Source organism: Chondrus crispus, genomic scaffold (assembly GCF_000350225.1).
Source record: "Chondrus crispus Stackhouse genomic scaffold, scaffold_265, whole genome shotgun sequence".
Lineage (NCBI taxonomy): Eukaryota > Rhodophyta > Florideophyceae > Gigartinales > Gigartinaceae > Chondrus > Chondrus crispus.
In genome coordinates, this window is record NW_005179143.1 from 33,633 (window position 1) to 56,721 (window position 23,089).

The following is a 23,089-nucleotide window of genomic DNA, read 5'->3' on the forward strand; positions in this document are numbered from 1 at the left end:
GCAACCAGACAGCGAACCTATACGTGTCAAGGTGAGGCGCTACAGCCCCCAGCAGTCGGACTTTCTGCGATCAAAGGTTGACGAACTACTTCGACTTGGCCTTGTCTACCCCAACAACAGCAGTCAGTGGGCTTGCGCGCCCCTGATAGTCCCAAAAGCAGGTCGTGAATTATTTCGTTTCACAGTGGACCTGAGACCGGTCAATCGCCAAACGATCTCTCACAGTTGGCCAATGCCCAACGTAGAGACCGTGACATCAAGACTGGCCGGTGCTACTTGCTTTGCGGTCATTGACCTTTGTAGCGGATATTTTCAACTCGCATTGGATGAGGACGCACAAGAGTGCCAAAGTTTTATCACACCTGATGGAGTATTTAGCCCGACACGGGTACTTCATGGCCAGACAAATGCTGTTGCGTTCTTCCAGAGTGTTTTTCAGCAGCTGCTAATCCCTCTGCGTGATGTGTGTCTCCAGTGGCTAGATGATTTACTGGTCTGCGGTGAGAAAGCCACAGATCTCTTACAGTTGCTGCGGATACTTTTCCAGATTTGCCGCACATACAATATCAAGCTGCATGCAGAGAAGTGCGAACTATTTGTTCGGAAGGTCAAGTGGTGTGGTCGTATCATAAGTCCTGAGGGAATTAAGATGGATCCCAGCCGCATGGATGCACTACTCAACATGCAGCCACCAAGAACTAGTGCAGACCTTCAACAATTCGTGTGCGCAGCAAATTGGATGCGCAGTTCAATTCCTCAATTCACAACTATTGTTGCGCCATTGGCGCAAGCTCTTGAACAAGTGTATCAAGCAGCTGGTAAGCGTACCCGGAAATCCGTCGCCCGCCAGTACCTTGATTCCTCAATCTGGACCGACGTCCAAACAAATGCCTTCGAGAAGTTGAAGCAGGCGCTTTTAAATGCAATAAAGTTGTCACATCCGGACCCAAGTAAGCAATTATCACTTTTTACGGATGCTTCGGAGGACCACAGGTCCGGTATTTTGACACAAGTGTCAAAAACAGATGTCGATCTTCCGTTCTCTGAGCAGCATTATGAACCGCTCTCCTTCCTCTCTGGAAGTTTCAAGGGCTCCAGTGGGCGCTGGTCTACGCCAGAGAAAGAGGCTTTGCAATTATCGCCTCAGTAACAAGACTAGATTATATGCTCTTGCGTCGGGAAGGCTTTTGCCTCTTCACGGACCATAAGAATCTGACATTTATTTTCAACCCTTCGGGCTCTTCTCCAAGTATCGCAAGGAATGTGATTAACAAAATTCAACGTTGGGCGATGCAATTGGCTGCTTTCCGTTACACTATCTCCCACATTAGCGGGAATGAGAACGTATGGGCAGACCTCCTCTCCCGCTGGGGTGCGAAGCCCGTTTCTACTATACTGAGACTTTCATCACTTTTTGTAGCCCCCGTGGCCCCCGAGCTTGACCCTGACTTCACTTGGCCTTCAGCAAAGGACATTGCTGCCGTACAGATCGCGGCCATTGAGAAAGGAGAGGAAAACGCCCCTGGAACCAAGCGCGATGGACTTTTTATTTCGGATAAAAATGCTGTATGGGTTCCAAGTGCTGCTGTTACTCTGCAGATTCGGCTTTGTGTTATAGGGCACTGTGGCCGTGGGAGACACCGCAGCTGGGAAACGACAGTAAAGAGCTTTCAGCCACACTTCTTTTGGCACGGAATGGAAACCGATATCAAGGCGTTCTGTCGTAGCTGTCTACACTGCTTGGCGACTATTGGGGGCCATCGTGTTCCAAGGCCCATGGGGCACGCACTTCATGCCGAAAAACCAAATGAACTTCTCCATTTCGATTTTTTGTTCATGGTTGACAGTGTTGACCTGCCCAAGTACGTATTGATTCTAAAGGATGATGCGTCGTCCTTTGTTTGGCCAGAGCTTTGCATGGATGCAACCGCAGAAACCGCTGCTTCAATTATTCTAAAGTGGTTTGCGACCTTTGGTGTTTTGTTGACGTGGAATTCTGATCGCGGTCCACATTTTAAGAACAATCTAATGACCAAGCTTAATCAGGCTTTGAATGCTCACCACCATTTCACAACACCGTACTCACCGCAGGGAAATGGGACAGTAGAAGTGGTTTGCAAGGAGGTTTTGCGCGCCTGTCGAGCACTGCTCTCTGAGCTTCGCATGGGGGTCCAGGAATGGACTTCTGTACGACCTCTAGTTCAGAGCACTATCAATCACTCTCCAAAACAGAGCCGTTCCAAAATATTGCAGAAGACATTCCCGATATGCTTGATGCATACCTCGACGATCATCCCAATGCTGAACTCGTCATGGCTGCACGCAGTGTATAGGCACCATTTGAAGAGAGGGCTGTTACACCAACATGCGAGATGTTGGCGTAATTGAATTTGTTACGTGTATCAGCTCTGCTTTGTTGCCGGATAAGGCTTGAGAATTACGTAGATTTCAACTGCAGCATTCCTCTCGCCACGTTCCCTGCGCTCCTGTGTAGTCCCACGTTAGGTGTGCCTCCTCTCTCAACTTTCGCACGATGACGTGCCGTCCTTGCGCAAGTCTTTGCGCTTCTGAAGGCCAAGTCGCTCCTTGGAACCTGTAAAGAAAGTACAGTATAAATAGGACGCAAGTCGCTATCGTACGAGTAAACGGCAGAGTACATGATCAACCCCTTTTCTTTGCTCTCAACCCAACACACTCCCCCAGTTCTCAACAGTCACGTTCCGGAAGATCGTTCAATTCGAGCCGATGTTCAGTTGATCAGATATTATTATGAGACCAAACAACTCGATCGCGTTATTTGAATACCTGCTCCTCAAAACTTATCTGATCCATTGACCAAGAAAGATAGCCCTTTAGCGGATACTCTTCAGCTGATGTTTTTCGAAGGATGCCTACAGTTTGAGATGACAAATTTCAAGAGTCGCTCTTGTCATGCAAACCTTGGCTAAGAAATATTGGCTTATCTTCAAAGAGGAAGAGTGAGAAAGTTAGGCTATGTTCAAGGAAGTATCCAAGTACATGGCCTTTGCTCAAAAAGCGTCCTCGGACCACTTCCCGTATCTCGAGATTTGTTTGCGTTGTCAGCTTCCACTGTCTGCGTGTGCTACATTTTCTATGTGTGTGACTTCCCACTTTTTCTACCAAGTACCTCCATCGCTTCAACCTGTTTATCGCTCAGTTCTCGTTCTTTGCTCTCCGCTTTGCATCCCTTTGACAGTTGCTCAGTGAATTAGTTGTAAACGTTCTCTTGCTGATTGTTGACGGATACTGTGACTCGCACTGTCCCCCGATCTTCGTCTGTTTGATCCCGCTACCGGCTGCGCTAGTTACTACGTTGCACCTTTATTTGGTCCTCTACGCTCACGTTTCTTAGACACGGTCCTCAAATGCTGTTGCACATGAAGCCCTGTACTTTGAGAAGTACAGAAATCCTGTCTTCTGTCGTAGAGAATTGGGACGCAAAATTGCGTCCCCGCTAACAAGACGAGCACGGTGACAGTATACGGAGTTAGATGATTCCTGTGTATACCGTACATACATCATTGACGCACTCAAAGGGCGACTTAGATCAGCCTCCAGTCAACTGTAACCTTAATGGCAGTGTTCTCGAGTCCTTCGCGTGATGGAAAGACGTGGCGAAGGTCTTGAGAGCAAAAGGCTGCTTGCTTATTTATTCTGTAAATTATGGATGTATCGGTAGTTACGTTGAGCGAGATTTCCAAACGCAAGGTAAGTTATGAGTTGATCACGGCGGCGGAGACTGCTCAGCTTCTCCAACTAAAGTTGGACTCGATCACCATTAAACTCCTCTCCGGTTGCCTGCCTAGAAGAGAATATTGAACTTCTCGACCTCAGACGGCTGAACTACACCGTTTCTATCCGTAACCACGACGTCAAACGGGTTACTGGATACTACCACAAGGGTTCTTCCGTCATCGAACTCAACATTGGCGAGCTTAAGGAAAGCGAAAGCGGCAGTCGGGATGTTGCTCTGACCGGTGGCTGACAAGGTACCGGTGATCGTGATGTTAGTGTTGATTGCGCTCTGGAGGATCTCCACGATGGCGCCGAATTTCGTTTCGAAGTTTTCGATGCCCACTTCAACCTCATCGATCTGCTGGACACTGATATCCTCATCGAAGTTCAGGCCCAAAAGCGCAAAGAAGGGAAGGTTGAGGCCGCCTTCGTAGTTCCTTTCGAGCTCTTCGAACTGAGCGCGCTCCTCTGCGGTGAGGGTCTCGACAAAGGAGGAGCTCATGCTGTTAAGAGTCTGAGCATCGACGGCGTTGCCTGTGACGTCGAAGCCGAGGGTGGCGGTGGCGCCTCGGACAACACTGATACCGACCCTGGTGACACGTCTGAGGCTGGTGGTGCTGGTGAAGAAGCCGGTGGTGCCGGTGAAGAGGCCCTCTGTACTGGTCTCGGACTGGCGGGAGACGGGGACAAACTCTTTAACCACGTTGAAGATGCGGCGGGGGGCCGCGCCGGCGAGGGCGGCGGAGAGGAAGACGGCGAGGAAAGTGATGAACTTTGCGGATATCATTTTGGGATACGGGGTGAGTGGGTCGCGGCGGAGAGATGCGACCGGAGTTAGCTGAAGAGGTGAGAGTGGAGGAAGTTGGAAGTGAGGGGCAGTTCGGGTGAGTTTTATAGGGATGTGAGCGGAGGGGCACGTAGATGGCTGCCTTAACGGAGAAGGAATGATTTTGCCAAAAGGATGGACAGGGAAGACGTGGTGAAAAGATGACTGCAAAGATCAGGAGAGTACAGAATAGATATATATAAGATTTGGGGGTGAGGAATGACGATGAAGAATGTCCACGGATGCACTATGATTTTGCTGGAATTTTGTGACATGACTTGGGGATTACCGATTTCTTGTTGCGAATGAGGAAGAGAAGGAAGAGTTACCGTAATGTGGCGACGACAGAAAAAAGGAATAAGAGATGAAGGTCATGGAAGGATATGGCTGGGGGAATATGTGATGGGAAAGTGTCGATGCAATACGGGGAACGCAATGCAAATTGTGAAGACATCAAGGCGGGGTAGGCGGGGTACGTTTACGCAACGGGAAATGGGAACCTGTATGACGGGGGGTCGTAAAGCATTGTCGTGAGAGAACAGAGATGTGACTGTGGTGAGGTTGAAGTAGTCTCTTTGTGAAGCGGGGAAATGCGGAGGGTGTGCGTGTCAATGCGGCGTCAGGGTGTACAGGCATCCAGGGATGCGGATAGTGAGGAAGGTTTTTTAGTCGTGAGCTGTGCAGTTTGAACTGTAGATACAAGGTGTTGTATGCGTACATGACATGAGGGGCGTGCGAAAAGATGGGACCGGTTGCAGCTCGGGATGCAAGATAGCAAGGAAGATGACCTTGTTGCGTTTTACGGTGCACGAGGGGAAAACACATCGGCTACACGTACTGCCTGACACGTATACACGGCACTGTACTGCCGAACTTTTGTTTGAATCCCTGACTCCGGGTGCGGTCTATTTCACGCATTCGGGCAGCGTGTCTTATAGCTGTACACTGCTGTACAGGGGGGAGGGGGGGGGGTCGCGATGTAGTGCTACCCTGTGGCAGTGGGCAAAAAACCGCACTATATCAAACCCAGCACTATAAGACAACGAAATTTACGGCTTTTTTTCAGTGACTTCCTTGCATCACTGCTCAGAAAGACCGCTCGCAGGACGCCATCACTCCATACTTTACATCTCCAGTAAAGACTCAAGTCTAATCGAGCATTTCTTAAAATGAGACATTAAAATTTAGTAGCTGCCGAGCCGTCGCATTGACTTCCTCTTTTTTCGCAGAGATAAACGCCAGCCCACACTGAGGGCCAGTTATCGCCATGGTATTTTTGCAACGAGCTAGATGTAGTGTAACTGTTTTATCGCTGACACTAGTCGTCGAAAGTACTGAATTTTTTGAGTGGCTGCCTCTCTGGAGACCCTTCGTTTTTGGCTCAAAATTCGTGTCACCCGCAGAAGGGTAGCACTATATTGGCTCGGACACTAACAAATATGGCACTATATCGCGACCCCCCCTGTACCTACTTTATATCTAACAATTCTCTCACGGCAGTTTCTACACCAAGTTCGCATGGGTGTAGCAAGGGGCTGTTGCTTTAGTTAAGCTGCCCCTGAGGAATCGCTTGTACTTGCTCATCACGGACGGATTAAAGTGAAGACATTTACTCTGCACTGCAGAAGGTAATATGCCTTCCGAAATCAAATCTGTAACGTCCGTAGTAGATCCCAGATGTCCTAAACGCTTTGTGCCAAGTACTCACATTGATGGTTACTTTGCTTTTTTTGCTTGCTGGATATCATGAGAGCCATACGTGCACACGTAGCACACGCATTACAGCACAATTAGATCACTGCACTCGCCGCCGCCACACAGATACCTATCCTCCCCTGATAATGCTCTTAAAGTAGACAGGCAATAGGCATCAGTAAACGGAGTCATCAATCTTGCACCACACTCCGCTAAGGTTTGCTTGTGAACTGGTGTTTCAGTATTGTGCGTCACGTGATAATTACTTGTCTGACAATCGTTTAGTAAATGATCAGCTTAGACCTTTTAGTTCAGTGAATAAGTTCTATACAGTATATGAGGTCTTCACAGCAGACCAACGTTAGAAAGGGAGGTAGGCAAGGACGTTATAGCCAAGGGACCGCCATCTAACCCAATGAGATTTAAAATGCATTGACAAGAATATTTATTTATCAAGTGTGGAAGATAGCACGCAAGGACCGGATCCCAATGACTGTAGAACCGCGTGAATACAGTCAAGGTGTTCGTGACGCAAGCACAAGCCTGTCGTTTCGGTCTGGGGTGGCAAACATCGTACCATGGGCACACGAGCCTCCCGGTTCGACTTTCGGTAGCACTCAGCACAGTCGGACGCATATGCACAAGGTCCGATAGGACTAAAGCAGGGAAGCTCCGTGTTCACGGATCTTGGATCTCCACCGTGTTTCGTGGCTTGATATCGAAGAGGTTCAGCATACGATGCTCGGAGATGCAGGACGCACGCTGTTCCGTCCGTGTGCAACTTGCACCCACAGAATTGCGTGGCATTCAGATTGCTCACCACGCAAAAGCAGACTATGGCGTTGTCAAGCGTCAACTTTCCAATACACTCTTCTGATGAGGTGCTGCAACTACAATTATCAGGAGAGGCAGGTTCTATTCCTCTATATAAAAAACCTACAACTCTCATCGCAGTGAGAGAGGTGCACCATCTTGGTCCCCGTTCTGTTTTTGCCGCCTCTTTTCCCTTACCAGTTCAGCAAACGCGTGTAGACTCCGAACACTCCAGCGCGATATCTCTATATGTCTGGCGATGTGCTCCGTCGCCGACTACCCAGGAATGACTTCTAACATCTTCGATTTCCCACCTTCCCTCCCTTTTTCTTTTTAGACTACCGCATGCTCCGGGAGACAACTCGCAGCTGGGGTGCTTACAGAGGCTTCGAAGAGGAAGCTTCGTGCCCCGGGAAACACAGGTACTTCCTGTATTTCTTTGCGTGTATAGATGTACACCGGGGCATACCCCTCCCGCATGAAAGTCTCGGACTCCAACAGTAAATGGTACTTTCCAGTTCGTCACGAAGTCCCTCTTCAGTATCATATCACTGTATATCTACCGTTCTGCGAGCTGCTGCGCGCCCACACGTGTGGCCGTGCACCGCTGTACCCGCGCCCTCCGCCACGTGACCGCGCGCGCGGGCGCATGCTCTCCGCGCCACGCGGCCACGTAGTACAGATGCGCCGCGTGTCCACGTGCGCGCGCGCTCGGCTCCGCGCGTCCACGCCGCTGCTTTGGGAGGCGCGACTTGCATCCAGGCTGTGCATCCAGATTGTGCATCCAGATTGTGCATCCAGATACAGATTGTAAAGCTTTGCGGTACGCCAGCCCCGCCCCCTTGACGCGTGCAAATATCCCCAACCGCCCAGATATTTGGCCCAACCGCCCCGCCCCTCACCACAGATCTCCCCCCCCTCCCCCCACTGCCCTTCACCACAAACCGTCCCCCCCTCCCCCACCGCCCCGCCCCAAGCCCCGCCGCCCTACTCGCCGCCGCCCTTTCTCCCCCCCGCGCCTCCGCGCGAGAAACGCTGCGCGCCCCTGCTGCCGCCGGCTTCGTGGCGCGCCTTCGCCGGCAGACACCCTGCCGCGCCCGTACGCCGCGGGCGATGCGGGCGGCGGGGTGAGACGCCGCCTCCCGCGAGGGCTCGCCTCCGTTCGCTTCGGCATAAATACCGCCGCGCGCGGCGCGGTACAGACGAAACCTCTGATCCGCCACACACCAACCCCGCAGCCGTCCGCACCGCCCCCCCACCTCCTGCATTGTCGCCGCGCTTCCTCGTCGCCCTCTTGGGGCTGTGCACGCTGTGCGCGGCGTCGTTCCCGGCGTGCCGCGGCAACGCGAGCTACGACGTGACGTTCATCAACTTTTTATCGCCAGCCGTGTTCGGCACGCGCATCCCTTCCTCCGGGCTGGATTTCGCGCCGCTGACGGCCGTCACGCACTCCAACCGCGTGTCGCTGCTCACCGTGCGCGGCTTCGCGTCGCCGGAGGTCGAGGCGATCGCGGAGACGGGCAACAACACCGGTATACTCGCGGCCGCGCGCGCGCTGCGCGGCAAGGGCACGCACTCCGTCGTCGCCGCGGACGGGCCGACGCTGGCGGGCAACGCCACGACGCTCCGAGTGTCCGTCAACTGCGCAAACCCGTTCCTGACCGCGCTCGCTATGATCGCGCCCTCGCCGGACTGGATCGTGCAGATCAGCAACCGCAACCTGTTCAGCACGCGGAGCGGGGCGTTCGTGCCCAGCGCGGCGGGCTTCCTCGTCGCGTATGACGCGGGCACAGATAGCGGAAGCGAGTTTACGGACCCGGGTGACGCTAGCTTGGACGAGCCGACCGTGCCGCCGCAGAACATCGCGCCGCTCGTGGAGGACGTCACGGATAGGTTTGATGGAAGCATTGTTGGCAAGTACATTGTTAAGAGGGTCGCATAACCTTTTAACGTACTGCTTTTGTAAAAAGAGTTTTGGGTAGTTGCTATGAATATGACTACCATAGTCATATTTATGGACATGCAATACTGAGCTTGTGGCATGTCACTTGCTGCTTGCTCAACTTGTCCAGATTGTTACTGACTCAACCTGTCCAAATGGTTGGTGACTCAACTTGTCCAAATTGCTACAGACACCTTACGTGTCGTATGAAGCTAACCAAGTTAAGAAATGCTCTAGCCTAGTAAAGAGTATATAACCAACTCTGAATGACTGTCCCCATTGAATAAAAAGACAACCGAGTACCCGTTCTACTCCGTTCACAGTACCTGTTCTCGTCCTCGCTCTGCTCTGCTCTCGCCCTCGCTCTGCTCCGCTCTGCTCTACCCTGCTCTGTCCCTGCCCGTCCTGCCTCACAGTTATCAATCGCTCTGTACGTCTGACGTCGTCTGCCCCCGTTACGCATATCTCTCTTAGTTGCGCGTTTGTTGCTGGCTCGCTGCTCGTAGACGTCGGCGGAGGTGGGCGTTGACGCTGACGGATTGACTACCTCGCTCCCTGAGAGGGGCTCCTCCCCGCAGCGCGATGCGACCCGGCACGTCTGCGAGACGGGCATGGCGGGGTGTCGCCGGGCAATGGGTAGTCGCGGCATGCCCAATTGATGAATGAATTCGTTCACACGTATGCGTACGAAACCTGTACGGAGAGATAGCAATGCAACGGACGTGTCGGCTTTGGTGCCTTGTCACATCCTTGCTGCTCCGTTCCACCGCCTCCGCCCCGCGCACACACATCTCTTCTCCACCAAGAATCGGCACGGCGTGGCCTCTCCAGCTTGATGTCAAGCTGTCAACAGCGTGGTATAAGCTGTACAAGACGGCAACTTTACGGTGGGTACAAGTAAAGTTGTACCCAAGCCCTGCGCTTCCAATTAGTTAGAGAAATTCCCCCGCCGCGGCGACAGGCACCGTCTCCGACCCTTGCGCTGCGCTTCTGCACCCAATCGCTGCGTCGCTTGCCCCCGCACTGCTTCGCCAACGACTGGAGCGCACCCGGAAAACCATGCCCTCCACGTCTCTCTCGACGCCGCTGCGAGGCAACCGCTTCGAGGCAACTGCTTCGGGGCAACTGAGAACCTTCGCGTACAGCTGACACCGCGCCAGCGTGAGAACAATCTGTCCAGCGCCTACGGTAAATTTACTGCACTTTCGATGCCGCCCGCCGCCAGCAATACCAAGCCCGCTGTACCGTGCGTACGCGCCCGCGTCCCCCTGGCGGAGCCGCTCCGCCCGTCCACGTCATCGGCGGCCCATTGCGCCCGCCTTGCATGTCTGTCGTTTTCCCCTTGCCCAACCAATGGACTCGCCCCCAGTTTTAATACCTGTCCCGAAGACACAGTCTTCCCATCACATTGGGTTCGTAGCTCAGCGGTTTGACGCGCGGTAGAGCAATCGACTGCAGATCGATAGGTCGCGTGTTCGACTCACGCCGGACCCTCTAACTCTCTTTTTGCTCCTGTCCATGTCCCACCAACTCTTTAGTCTGTGGTCTACGCTAGTTTTTCTCCGACAGTTGTTCCTCGTGTGAGGTCACTTTTCGCTTATTCTGAAGAGGGAAAAAGATATCTTCGCCACCGCAGTTGACTTCTGCGTTGCGAAAAGATAGGGCTTTGTGGGAATGGGATGTCATTTTCCGGTTGTTTTTAAAACTGCCGGGTAGAGAAGCTTTTTGGAGCAAACCTTGAAACGTTTTGCGTTGATATCTTCGAGTCCTCTTCGAGTCCAACAACGCCATTTCGAAAAGGCAACTGCGTGCTTTCTGTTTTCCTAACTGTTTTCCTGATGTTCTGCAAGACGATGCAGGTACAGTTTTGCGTTGGACAAGTGCGTTCAGCAAGCATTCTCCAAAACCACTTTCTCAACTGCTGCTGTGGGTGAAAAGGGGTGTCACCGGAAGAGAGAACAAGAAGGCAAGGAAAGTGTCGCGATTCACGCATTTCACTGTAATGCACTACCACGTTCCAGAAATGTCAAGTGCTGCGGCGGCGTGTACGGCGTGTACACGCCTGTGTACACGCCCGTGTACACGCGTACACGTCCGCGTTCGCCGACTCCATCCAAACATGGCTGTCCATGCTGTCTTAAAGGAGACCCTGACAGCCCGGCCCCGACCTCCCCCGACACGAACGAAACATGAAGATAGTGGTAACTTTACAGCGGAACTCCCCTTCCCAGGACATCGGACGGTAGACTAAAAACTAGACTACAAGTAAAAACCCAAGAGAAAAAGACATGTGAGTGAAGCGAAGAGGAGAAGGCGGGCCCCAACGGGACCGGGGATGCGTGGGAGGGGAATAGACATATAAAGTTTACTCGAGTAGAGAGGGGAGACAAAGGGGGAGACGAAGGGGCCGGTGGTGCGCCGGCCGCCTACACTAAATACGGGACGGCCGCGGTGTGCAGAACAACAAGGCCACGCTTGGTTGACGCCAAGTGCTCGACCATCACTCGCTATTTCCCGTGGTACTGTACCTTCAGTGTACACAGACGCGTACTGTACTGTTGTGAAGATTTGGACTGTTGTGCACGTGTAAGCGGTGTGGCGTTTTAATGCAGACTTACACTTTGGGTGAATACAGTGTTTATGGCCTATGTGTATTGAGCCGGAAGGGTCACCAGCATAGATTAGGGTGTGCCTATGAGGGAACACACACATATAGAGAGAAAGCAGACAGCGGGAGAGGAGTGCGACATTGAATCGGAAATAGGAAGGGTCATGGGCAAATGCAGAAGCCAAGGATCGCGGAGGAGATAGTGCACGGAAGGGATATGCAATGAGGCGCATGACGATGCGCAGAACGGAAAGAAACGCGAGCGAGCCTAGGTATTTATACAGCTTAGACGAGAGCTAGTAAGAGAAAAGAAAAGGAGGACACGCACGGGAGGACGAGCACCCGAGCCAGCTGATGCTGAATACCTTTGCCGATACGGAACACGTTTTGCCAAACCATCTAGTACCACCTCATAACACTTGAAGGGAACCAACCTGCATCCTTGCCTCAGGATGACCAGTGAAAAACTCACAGTTATGGGCCCAGCGGTTCTCTCATCATCAAGCAGAGGTGGTTCATCAAGCCATGATCATCCCCCGACATTTACTACCAACTTCACAGTCAAATCTAAGTACAGAGATGAACTACGCAGATGGATTGAAATGCTGAACATGTTTGCAGAAGTGGACACCAAGTCAAGGGCTATGCTGAACGGGGCTGGACCCCTAATCTATAGGTCGTGCGATGATTTTGCTCAGCAAATGATACAAAGTGCTGAGAAGTCGGGAATCGTTTGTATGAAAGGAAACAGAAACGATCCAAACAGGGAAGCCCTTGTGGAACAGATAATTAACATCATAGCCAAAGATTCACCCACCGAGCTCATGCGCATGGAAGTAGAGCTGCTGAACGACATCCAGACTTGTGTTCGCAGAGCAGGGGAAAGCCCACATCTTTTCGCCAATAGATACAGCGGAACAGTTGCAAGATATGTCAACCAGACATCCGAAATGACGGATCTCACTAGTAGACAATTTGCTGTCACACTACTGCGTAATGCTAAACTAACACCTGACACTCTCAACTCTCTGATGTTTCAGCTTACTTCTAAAACAGACCACAAGAAAACGACGACAAAAGTCCTGAAATTACATATACGGATTGGCGAAGCATCTATGCTTAGCAATTTCATAGCAGCACACTGTGGGGAAGGCGTAGAACATCGGCAAGAACTACTCAAAATCTCGGACAGAATCAGCCAGCTGTCAAAAAGGTCCGAAACAGAATGTAATGCGTCAATTATCAGCATGGAAGATACCGTTCAGTCTTTGTCACAAGTAAAAATTATCACCGACGAGATAAGAGACGCTTCTTCAAGGGGAAGTATGCTCGGAAAGCGTTCATATGAAAATGAGGCATACCCACGCACGGAGCGCATTAAAAAGTTGAAATCAGAAACCAAATGCAAAGGATGTGGAGAGATTGGGCACTGGTATAGAGACAGACCGAATTGTATTCAGAAAGTTCAAAGAAATATAGAAAATAAGAAGGACGAATCAACACGGGACACCTGGCGGGGACCTGATCAGAACACCGAATTCAAAGATAAGAAGATTGGTGCGTTTTTTCGGAGAAGAGGCCAGTAGAGCTCCATACTGACCTTAACCCTTTGCTTGATGAAGGAGCACCAACATCGACGGGTGGTGTGGTTAATGCAACACAATTGTGTGATGCTCTGGCTATACCACTAATTCTGAAACCACCGCGTGAACAATACGATCACGGTTGGGGGCACGCATGCGCAGACGCGAAGCCGATCAGGTACAGTTGGGATCTGTTTATTAATGACGTCAACAGAAAGCCAACAGTTATGACGTTCGATCTTGTAGAGGGCTCATCACCTCTCATAATCGGGCTAGACGTTAAGAGATTTTCAGATACGATGAACAGACAGAAGCCCACATTCGTCATTTTTCAGAGACCATGCGATACAGAAGAGCGAAAGTTCTTTACTTACATAAGAAAAGACGACGGGGGGAACGAACGTATTCGTTTTGACATTTTACCACATGGAAAATCAACGGTGTCAAGTTTGCTTGGCGCAGTTTCTCCCAGGCAAGAAATAAATATGGTCAAAAAGGTACATCGGTTCACTCACGCATCTTCGAATGAGATGCGACGCTTGTTTGATGACGCTAAGATGACCACGGCAGGAGTGATACAAGCGTGTGAGAAGGTGTCACAGGCATGTGACATATGTGCCTCGTCCGGTAGACCAACCGACATGAAAAAAGTGTCTTTATCTCACGTAAATGAGGCATTTAATCAAGAGATACAGGCTGATTTTGTGATTGTCTATATAGGCGACAAGAAACTGGAGGTGTTAAACGTTGTGGACGTCGGTACACGATACGGGGAAAGAGTTATTGCAGAGAATAGATCGGCTCAGAATATGATGGTCATGCTGGAAGCAGAATGGTTATACCATCACGGGGCACCACAAAGTTTCAGTGCAGACCCAGAGTTCTGTAAACCGGTGCTTGAAAAGTTTCTCAGTACTCACAAGATCAAGCTAAAACCAAGGCCGTCGAGATCATCCTCGAAAAATGGTCATGTCGAAAGGAACAACGGAGTCTTTAAAATGGTCCTTTCAAGGCTTGCCAAGGAGAGTACATCCGCATCGCACTCGACTATGGTCTCCAGGGCATCTTTTATGACCAATATGTTTCACGGAAACGCAACGCTAAGTGCTTTTCAGCTGGCCAGAGGGTATGCTCCATCAATATTGGGGATGCCCAGCAATGCAGTTTCGCAAGGTCTGCTAGACGCCCACACGGAGGCTGTAGCAATCAGGGCAATACAACGAGTAGTTAGGTCAAAAGTGAGAAATGTAGAGCCACACACCTCGTTCGCAAAAGGTATGCGTGTGTGGGTGTATTTTAAAACCTCAAAACAAAACGAGAGACCTCGTTGGATCGAAGCTAGGGTCATTAATGCTACGCCCCACATGCTCAAGTGTCGTCGGTCAAAGAGAGGACCACCCATGACAGTCGCCTATGAACACGTACGGATTGCACCGAGGGGGGAATTATCAAGAGAGTTGATGAAGCGGAGCCTGGAAGACGAGTTGGCACAGGAAAGTGCAGACAAATTAGGTAAGACGTTCGGTGCAGAAAATGACAGCCAGTCCTTAGAGGATACGAAGGAAGATGAAAACAAGGAGCCAGAGAATACAGAGCAGGGTGAGTCTACAACGCTCATGCAGGAAATATTCGGTGACGAAGACGAAAATGAGTCCGAAGAGCGGGGAGAAATACTGAATATGCAACGCAGTTCGTTCTTTACCCAGCGGGTATGTGGAGATCCTAGAAAGGATATTGGTGAAGTAAGCACGAAAAGTAAACCGGGAAACGGGGTGGAGCTCGTGTCACAAGAACAGGAGGCGTTGAATGAATTGCATAAAATCATTGGCTCTGAACAAGTTACCAGAAAACATATGGAATGTGCACCGCCATGGCTTGTCGCAAAAGCAGTCAAAACAGAATTAGATTCAAATTGGGATTGTGCCTATGCTGAAATGCGAGAAGAGGACGTCAGCCGACGCGCCAATGTTATCGGATCGCATGTTGTATACAAAATCAAGGTGGAGGAGAACGGTGTGAAGAGTGTAGTACAACGGCGCGAAGGCAACGGCGCCACCGCTGCCGCCCCGGGATACAGTACGATGGGCTGTAAGCGCGAGAAGAACTGTAAGGAGTTATATTTACAGCACACGGCCGGTGCGGAGTACAGTAGTACCTCGCTGGTTACACGTGTAGGATCCGAACGGTAAGTAATTAGTAATTAGTAGTTAATGGCACAAATTAGCCAATTTAGCACAGTAGCTGGTATACAGTAAGTAACAGCTACTGTAGCGGGACAGGTGTCCTGGCGTCCCACTTAGGGGTTAAGACCGGGGGCACCTGCCCCGTTCCAGTAAACGGGGGCAGACTCGCCTCCCTTCCCTTTACGGCTTTTTGCTAACTCCGTCCGGTTTTACCTCTAAGTCTCAGGCTTCTAACCCGTGACCGGCCGTCCGGATCTGACACCACCGACCGGCTGCGCGTCACCGGCCACGTGAGCCTTCCCTCTTTTCGAGTCCTTCCGTACGGTTCGCGCTCGCGTGGGTTACCCAGCGTCGCGCGCTCCCTTACCTCTAACCCCCCTCGTTCCGAGTGGTCGGGACGAAGGTAGTTATACCACAAAGAGGCTTAAGGCTAGACTTTGCCCACATGGCAACCATGACAACGAGAAAGGACAAATACGCAAGGACTCGGCCACAGCACAGTTCGATGTCATAAGGCTACTTTGTAGTCTTGCTACTGTACTAGGTCTCAGGCTTGGTTGTTTGGACGTGAAAGGTGCATACCTCCAAAGTGGCCCCATTCAGCGCGAGATATTCGTGCGACCACCGTATGAATGGAAAGGACCACGAGGCGCTATCTGGAAGCTATTGAAAATGCCATATGGAATCCCAGAAGCGGGACGCCGATGGGCTAAGGTATTCGAACAATGGCTAACTCAGGAAGCAAAATTTGAACGCGTTCAAGGAGTACCACAGCTGTTCACACGAAAGCACGAGGACGGCAAATTTCAATTGTTACTGGCTAAGGTGACGGATGACCTTCTCATAGCCGGGTCTGTTGAAAATATCGGGTTGTTCACAGCGCATATAAAGGAAAGATTTCCTATAAGCAAGGCGGTAATCGATGACAGCATAAAATTCAATGGCTCAGATATCATGCAGGATAAGACCGGGTCCGTCGTACTTTCTATGGAGACTTACATGCATAGCATCAGTCCAATACTACTGAATGAAACAAGAAGGAGAGAGAGGGGCTCGATGGCGACAGAAAAGGAAGTCAACTGGTTTAGATCGATGGCAGGAGAACTAGTTTGGCTAGGATGCGGGGCGCTTCCACAGGCGGCTTATGTAGGATCTTACATGCAGCAGTGCATACCTAGGCTGAAAGTTGAGCACATGATGCAGGCAAATGGGATGCTTAAAGAACTGAAAGATCTGAAGGCTTTGGTCAAATTCAAAGCACCACAACGGCATCCCATAGACGCAACCGTCAATTCGTTTTCAGACGCAGCGTTCAATATATCAAAGACGAAACAATATGGACAAACAGGATTTATTTTAGGGATATTGTATGAATGTGAAGTGACGAAGGATAAGATGAACCACATGGTGGATTGGGCTAGCACGAAACAGAGGCGTGTGTGCCATTCTTCGTATGGGGCAGAAATCTTGGCTTGTTCTGATGCTGACGATCGTGGCTATAATCTCAAGTTAGCTCTGAATTCACTATTTCCGAGGGACACTTTCAAACACGTGTTGAATGTTGATTCGAAGGGTCTCTACGACACCATAACTACACTACATGAAGGTAGAGACTATCGTCTCAGACAAACAGTGCAAAGGTTAAGGGACTCTTTCGAGGCAGGCGAAGTTAACGTAATCCGGTGGATTCAGGGAAAGGCCAATATCGCAGACGCACTCACAAAAAGAAACCCCATCAGCTTCCGAATGCTTAACCGAATCGCCAGTAGCGGAATTATGGAGCTTCCAGCTCATAACTCCTTCGAAGTGGATAACGAGACTTGGGTTTGAGTCGTTGAAGTTATAGCCTTCAACGACTAAGGGGAGTGTGAAGATTTGGACTGTTGTGCACGTGTAAGCGGTGTGGCGTTTTAATGCAGACTTACACTTTGGGTGAATACAGTGTTTATGGCCTATGTGTATTGAGCCGGAAGGGTCACCAGCATAGATTAGGGTGTGCCTATGAGGGAACACACACATATAGAGAGAAAACAGACAGCGGGAGAGGAGTGCGACATTGAATCGGAAATAGGAAGGGTCATGGGCAAATGCAGAAGCCAAGGATCGCGGAGGAGATAGTGCACGGAAGGGATATGCAATGAGGCGCATGACGATGCGCAGAACGGAAAGAAACGCGAGCGAGCCTAGGTATTTATACAGCTTAGACGAGAGCTAGTAAGAGAAAAGAAAAGGAGGACACGCACGGGAGGACGAGCACCCGAGCCAGCTGATGCTGAATACCTTTGCCGATACGGAACACGTTTTGCCAAACCATCTAGTACCACCTCATAACACTTGAAGGGAACCAACCTGCATCCTTGCCTCAGGATGACCAGTGAAAAACTCACAACTGTACAAGGTCTGTGCGTCGTGAAGGAATACTGTAGATGGAAGCCCAGATTTATGGTAAAGTTGAAATTTCGGAAAAATTGAAGAAAAAAGTTCCCCTCGTTTGCCACTATTCTTCTCACACGTGTCAACCTGTGCACGTGTACCCATCGCCTCGCAACATTCAGATTCGCGCCCCGCCTTGACCCGGCGCCAACGCTTCTCAACTCACCGCTGATTCACTAATTCAACTACCTCTACATCCCCTCCGTCCGAATGCTTGGCGCCGCTGTCAACGTTTCTTAGTCCTCTGTCTTCGATGTCTTCGAGGAGGACAAGCCTTCGCGACGCAACACTTATCAACACTTATTACACCTTAGTACGCTCGCATCCCTCTAGAGTTGCTTACTGAGTGACGAAAGGGAAGCACGTCGGTAGTTCATACATACACATCATACACATACATGGACTGCTACGTCCATCAAGCAACCTTCTCACGCATTCATAACAAACAAACAACCTCCCCACTACAGCCCACTACAGAACTACCGCGAACAGTTGCAAACGCATTACTAATGTCTCGGGCGCCAAGCGGCCATCGCACTTTGATACTTATACAACTAGCTACACAACTAGCTTCATGATAGCAACCAGATGGCCCATCCTTGCAACTGCGACCTCGTGATCGTGGTCTATCTGCAAGTCTCTTGCATTGTCCAACTGGGCCAAGACAGCCTCAGACCCATCCTCTCGCCTTTGCACAATTCCTCCGTCCCTTGCAAATATTTGTGATGTTCGTCTTGCACGAGAAGCAGTACTCAAGTCTGCCGTCTTCAGGAACCGACTCGTGATTTCATCCCAATCTTCTTCCCTCCCAGTATGAAGTGTAATCCCTCTCTCCACGTCCCACACCCGCACGCTCTTGTCAATCGATCCAGATACCACACGTCTTCCGTCCCCACTCATCGCCACGCTATCCACCCAGTCCGCGTGTCCAACTAACGCCTCCCCGACTTGTGCTCCCGTCTCCACGTCCCACACCCGCACGCTCTTGTCCTTGGATCCGGATACCACACGTCTTCCGTCCCGACTCATCGCAACGCTAGCCACCACACCCGTGTGTCCAACTAACGCCTCCCCGACTTGTGCTCCCGTCTCCACGTCCCACACCCGCACGCTCTTGTCATGCGATCCAGATACCACTCGTCTTCCGTCCTTGCTCATCGCAACGCTCCACACCCAACCCGTGTGTCCAACTAACGCCTCCCCGACTTGTGCTCCCGTCTCCACGTCCCACACCCGCACGCTCTTGTCATGCGATCCAGATACCACACGTCTTCCGTCCCCACTCATCGCAACGCTCCACACCGAACCCATGTGTCCAACTAACGCCTCCCCGACTTGTGCTCCCGTCTCCACGTCCCACACCCGCACGCTCTTGTCCCGGGATCCAGATACCACACGTCTTCCGTCCCCACTCATCGCAACGCTCCACACCGAACCCATGTGTCCAACTAACGCCTCCCCGACTTGTGCTCCCGTCTCCACGTCCCACACCCGCACACTCTTGTCAAACGATCCAGATACCACACGTCTTCCGTCCCCACTCATCGCAACGCTAAGCACCCAACCCATGTGTCCAACCAACGCCTCCCCGACTTGTGCTCCCGTCTCCACGTCCCACACCCGCACGCTCTTGTCAAACGATCCAGATACCACACGTCTTCCGTCCCCACTCATCGCAACGCAATGCACTCCCGACCTATGACCGCGGAAACTTCTCAATACTTTCCTCTCCGATGTACTCCACACCCTTAACGTCCCGTCTTCATATCCCACAACAACATACCCCTTCCTCTCACAGAATGTTGCGCAGGTAGCTCTCGTCACGCTCGGGTTTTCTCCAGTCACTTCGGGGGTTACACTTCCAATGCGCATCCCAAAATTTTCCCGCAAACCCCTTTTGCGCCTGCTTGTTCCAAGCTCCTCTGGGCCCCGGCTCTCCGCTTCGAACTCGCCTTCTAATCGAACCATCTTCGTCTCCTTCTCAGCAGATTGCGTGCAAACTGTTATTTCTCCCCCGGACTTCTCCACCTGACATCCAAACACTGCACCCCTGCAATCTATGCCGACTTCAACTTTTCCAGTATTATCATACGGCAGAACAATCTGCTCCACCAACCTTCCATCGGCTCGCGCTACACACTCACTCACAGGCCGCACCCACGGCCGTGGTGCGTATTTCTCGATTTCTTCCAGGATCTTTTGCACACAACCTGATTGCCGTGCCTTGTGCTTCACTCGCCCATATAGTTGAAAGTAAATCCCGGCACTACTTTCACCACAAAACGGTATACTCAGTCGCGCAGCCCGCATCATCAAAACCATCCCATCCACTGCATCCTCATCTACCCCTACCCTTCCCACCTCCTGCCCACTTCCTCTTTTCCACTTCAAATCTCTACTCAACCCCTTCACAGCTTCCTCGTATTGCCAAACCCCGCCTCTCTGTAGCACTGTCTTCACCCATCGCGCACTCAAAAATAGTCTCTTCAGCTCCTCTACACACCCACCCTGTCTCAGAACACGATATATGTTCTCGAAAACATACTCCTCCCGTCCGCTCTTGCCCTCTCCATCTCGGCCCTCACTCATTGCAAGCAACCCTCCTCCTGCACTGCATATATCCCCCATCTTCTTATACCACTCTTCTACACCCTCCTTCTTCTTCGCTTCTTGCACCGCGAAATCGTGCGTCAGATCATGCACCCGCAACCCACCACAACCCTTCTTATACTGCAATTCTACTAATCCAACCCTTTCCATCTCCTTTGCACACCTTTCCGTCCACTCCTCCATCTCCCACAAATCTCCAACCAAACACAAAGGTATCCAGTCTTGCTTTTTCATAACACACAGACTCCGGTGCATCTTTCGAAACGAAAATTCACCAACCGTCTCCCCACTGCTTCCCACATCCGCCGACTCCAGGATATCTAGTGACGTGTGCAATGTCCCATCCAACGACAAATATCCGTCCTTCGGACTCTCACCGCGAATCGTGTTACGCCTCTTCATCCTCGAAAGGTACGCCCCCCATGCTTCTGACACTTCTCCCTCCCATCTTTCCCTCATGTACCTCACACTCGTTCCGGCTACGTTTAGGGCAAGCGGCAATCCCCCACACATTTCCAGTATTTCACGCACGGCCTCCTTGCATCTCGCATTATCCACTTCCTCTCGACTCGCCTCACTCGCGTGCACAAGCATCTCAACTGCTTCTTTCCCTACATTCTCCCTCGGCTCGAAAGCAATCCGCTTCCCAAGTTGACGCAGCTCCCTATCCCTCGTAGAGTACAAGAGTCTGCTCCTCCTTCCCCCGCTGCCCCCCGCAGTCTCAGCCAGAACAGACAACTTTTGAAGGATGTTCGAGTCTATATCATTCACCACCCATACATCATCAATGATGAACAGACACACATGCCTGCAAAACCACGCTTGTACCTTCGTTAACACCCTTCCAAACTCGCTCTGCTCTCGCATTTCCGCAGCCGTCTGCTTGCCACCGGACGCTTCCACAATCAGACACAGTTCTTCAATCAGCCGTCCCACGTTTCCGTCTTTCCCCAACGACATGAAGTACACTCCTCCCGAAAACTCTTCCATAATCTTATCGTCATGCGCGATCGCCCGCAGGGCACATGTCTTCCCGACTCCGCCCTGTCCCACTGCTGTCGCACCCACTTGCTTGTTCCTATCTCTTCGGAGCACAGCCGCTTTTAGACGCGACTCACACGTGTTTGGTAATCCATCGCTCCCCCGAGAATCAAGCTTCACACATATCGACGCAGGATTATGTTCGGCTCTTATCGACGCCCTGAAGGTATCTCCCGTGCCTCCCCTGGTCGACTCGACGGCCGCGCTTACTTGTTGAATACAGCGGTCCGCTCCTTGCTTGACCGCCACGTGAGTATCGATGCTCGTGCTTGCTCGTGGAATAAGATCGTGAAGGTGGTCGGCTTCTTGCTCATCACTTGAGTCCTCCTCACTTTTCTTTTTCACCCACAGAAACACTCGTTTCACAAGATGTTCCCTTGCAAGATGGGCGAATTCATCTTCTGGCAGGTTTGTTGCCCCGCCGTCATTTTCAATCCCAGTAATACCTGCCAGCTCTTTTAGCTCCCCCTTCACCGTATCCGTGCTCGCTTCGTGCTGTCGTTCCTCGCTGAAAAACTTCTCAACTTCAAAAATATTCCTTCCTTCATCATCCCGGTACCGATCGGGCTCCAGCTCTCTGCATTCCCGAATACTTAATCTGTAAAAAACCGGAATCAATGTCGGTGGCCGCATCCCACTGCTTATCGCTTCTTTTCGTCGGTGCAGGAAGCACCGCAGTTCCCTCATTGTCCATTTTCGAGCTGCAAACTCGGGAGAAAGTATGAAAACACCGACCTTCGCAGACTCCATAGCCTTCGTCATTTCATCCTCTCCGCAGTCCCCGGGCTCCATCGAGATTTTGTCGAGGAAGCAACTTAAACCATGAGCTTGCAATTTCTCGGAAAGAGGACGTGCGATGTGTAGCTTGTCCGGGCCAGCATGGCTTATGAACACATCGGGAGACTGTATCTTTCGCCGTTTTCTACTTGGTCCCGACTCTTGCCGGAAGCTTTCCTGCATTTTTTTTGTGAAAAGCTAAAGACAAGTTGGTGAGGTGCGGATTGTGTTAGGGGTGTGTTATGCGTGAGAACGGGACCGGCTGTTAGAAAAACAGGGCCGCGAAGGTTGAAGTCCGCGTTCAGCGCGCGGCACTCTTGTCGTTGTCGACGAAAGCGGAAACAGTGGCGACGGTCGTGTGGGTCAGTAGGGTGAGCTGATGTGCTTTCGCTTGTTCTTCCGTGAATGAATGTCCGTGTGACTTCTTCGCGGAAAGACGCACTCAGGGTGGAGCGGTTTCCTACGCTCGTCAAAGAAAAAGGTGGCTGTTGAGCGGAATTTTGCTGCGTTGTTGGCAGTGCCAACAACGCAGCAAAAAACAGCCTTACTAAACTCACGATGGGCCAAGTTGGCACATCGTGAGTTTAGTAAGGCTGTTCTCGCTGTGTGAGGCATGATTAATGTTTGATTTTTTGCACTAGATTTTGGTTGTAATTTCAAGGGTTTCTATATTGTTCGGCGTAAGCTTCCAAGTGGAAGCTTGACGGCCATCAAACGGGGAAGGAAGGGTGGAGGCCCTGAGAGAGAAAGACACGCACAGGGAGAATTGCGAAAAAATAAAAAGAAAACCGGACCCCAAACCTAAACCTCCACTCGCGACGC

At 51.2% G+C, this 23,089-nt stretch overlaps 1 protein-coding gene; it reads right to left on the bottom strand.

Annotated features, from left to right (window-relative positions):
- Positions 1-18,216: 18,216 nt before the first annotated feature.
- Positions 18,217-22,450, bottom strand: CHC_T00008276001 (WD40-repeat containing protein). XM_005716371.1 is given in 5 exon segments: positions 18,217-18,300; positions 18,340-18,345; positions 18,346-18,393; positions 18,407-22,032; positions 22,222-22,450. 3 exon segments carry the CDS (start codon positions 22,448-22,450, stop codon positions 18,346-18,348), a joined length of 3,903 nt encoding a protein of 1,300 aa, XP_005716428.1. The 3' UTR covers positions 18,217-18,300; positions 18,340-18,345.
- Between the last annotated feature and the right edge of the window lie 639 nt (positions 22,451-23,089).

Bases quoted from the DNA above. Each gene is read 5' to 3' on its own strand.
- CHC_T00008276001 (XM_005716371.1), bottom strand. From the start codon at position 22,450: ATGCAGGAAAGCTTCCGGCAAGAGTCGGGACCAAGTAGAAAACGGCGA. The intron at 22,033-22,221 runs GTGTTTTCATAC...GGGATGATGAAG, and splicing joins TATGGAGTCTGCGAAGGTCG to GAAGGAATATTTTTGAAGTT.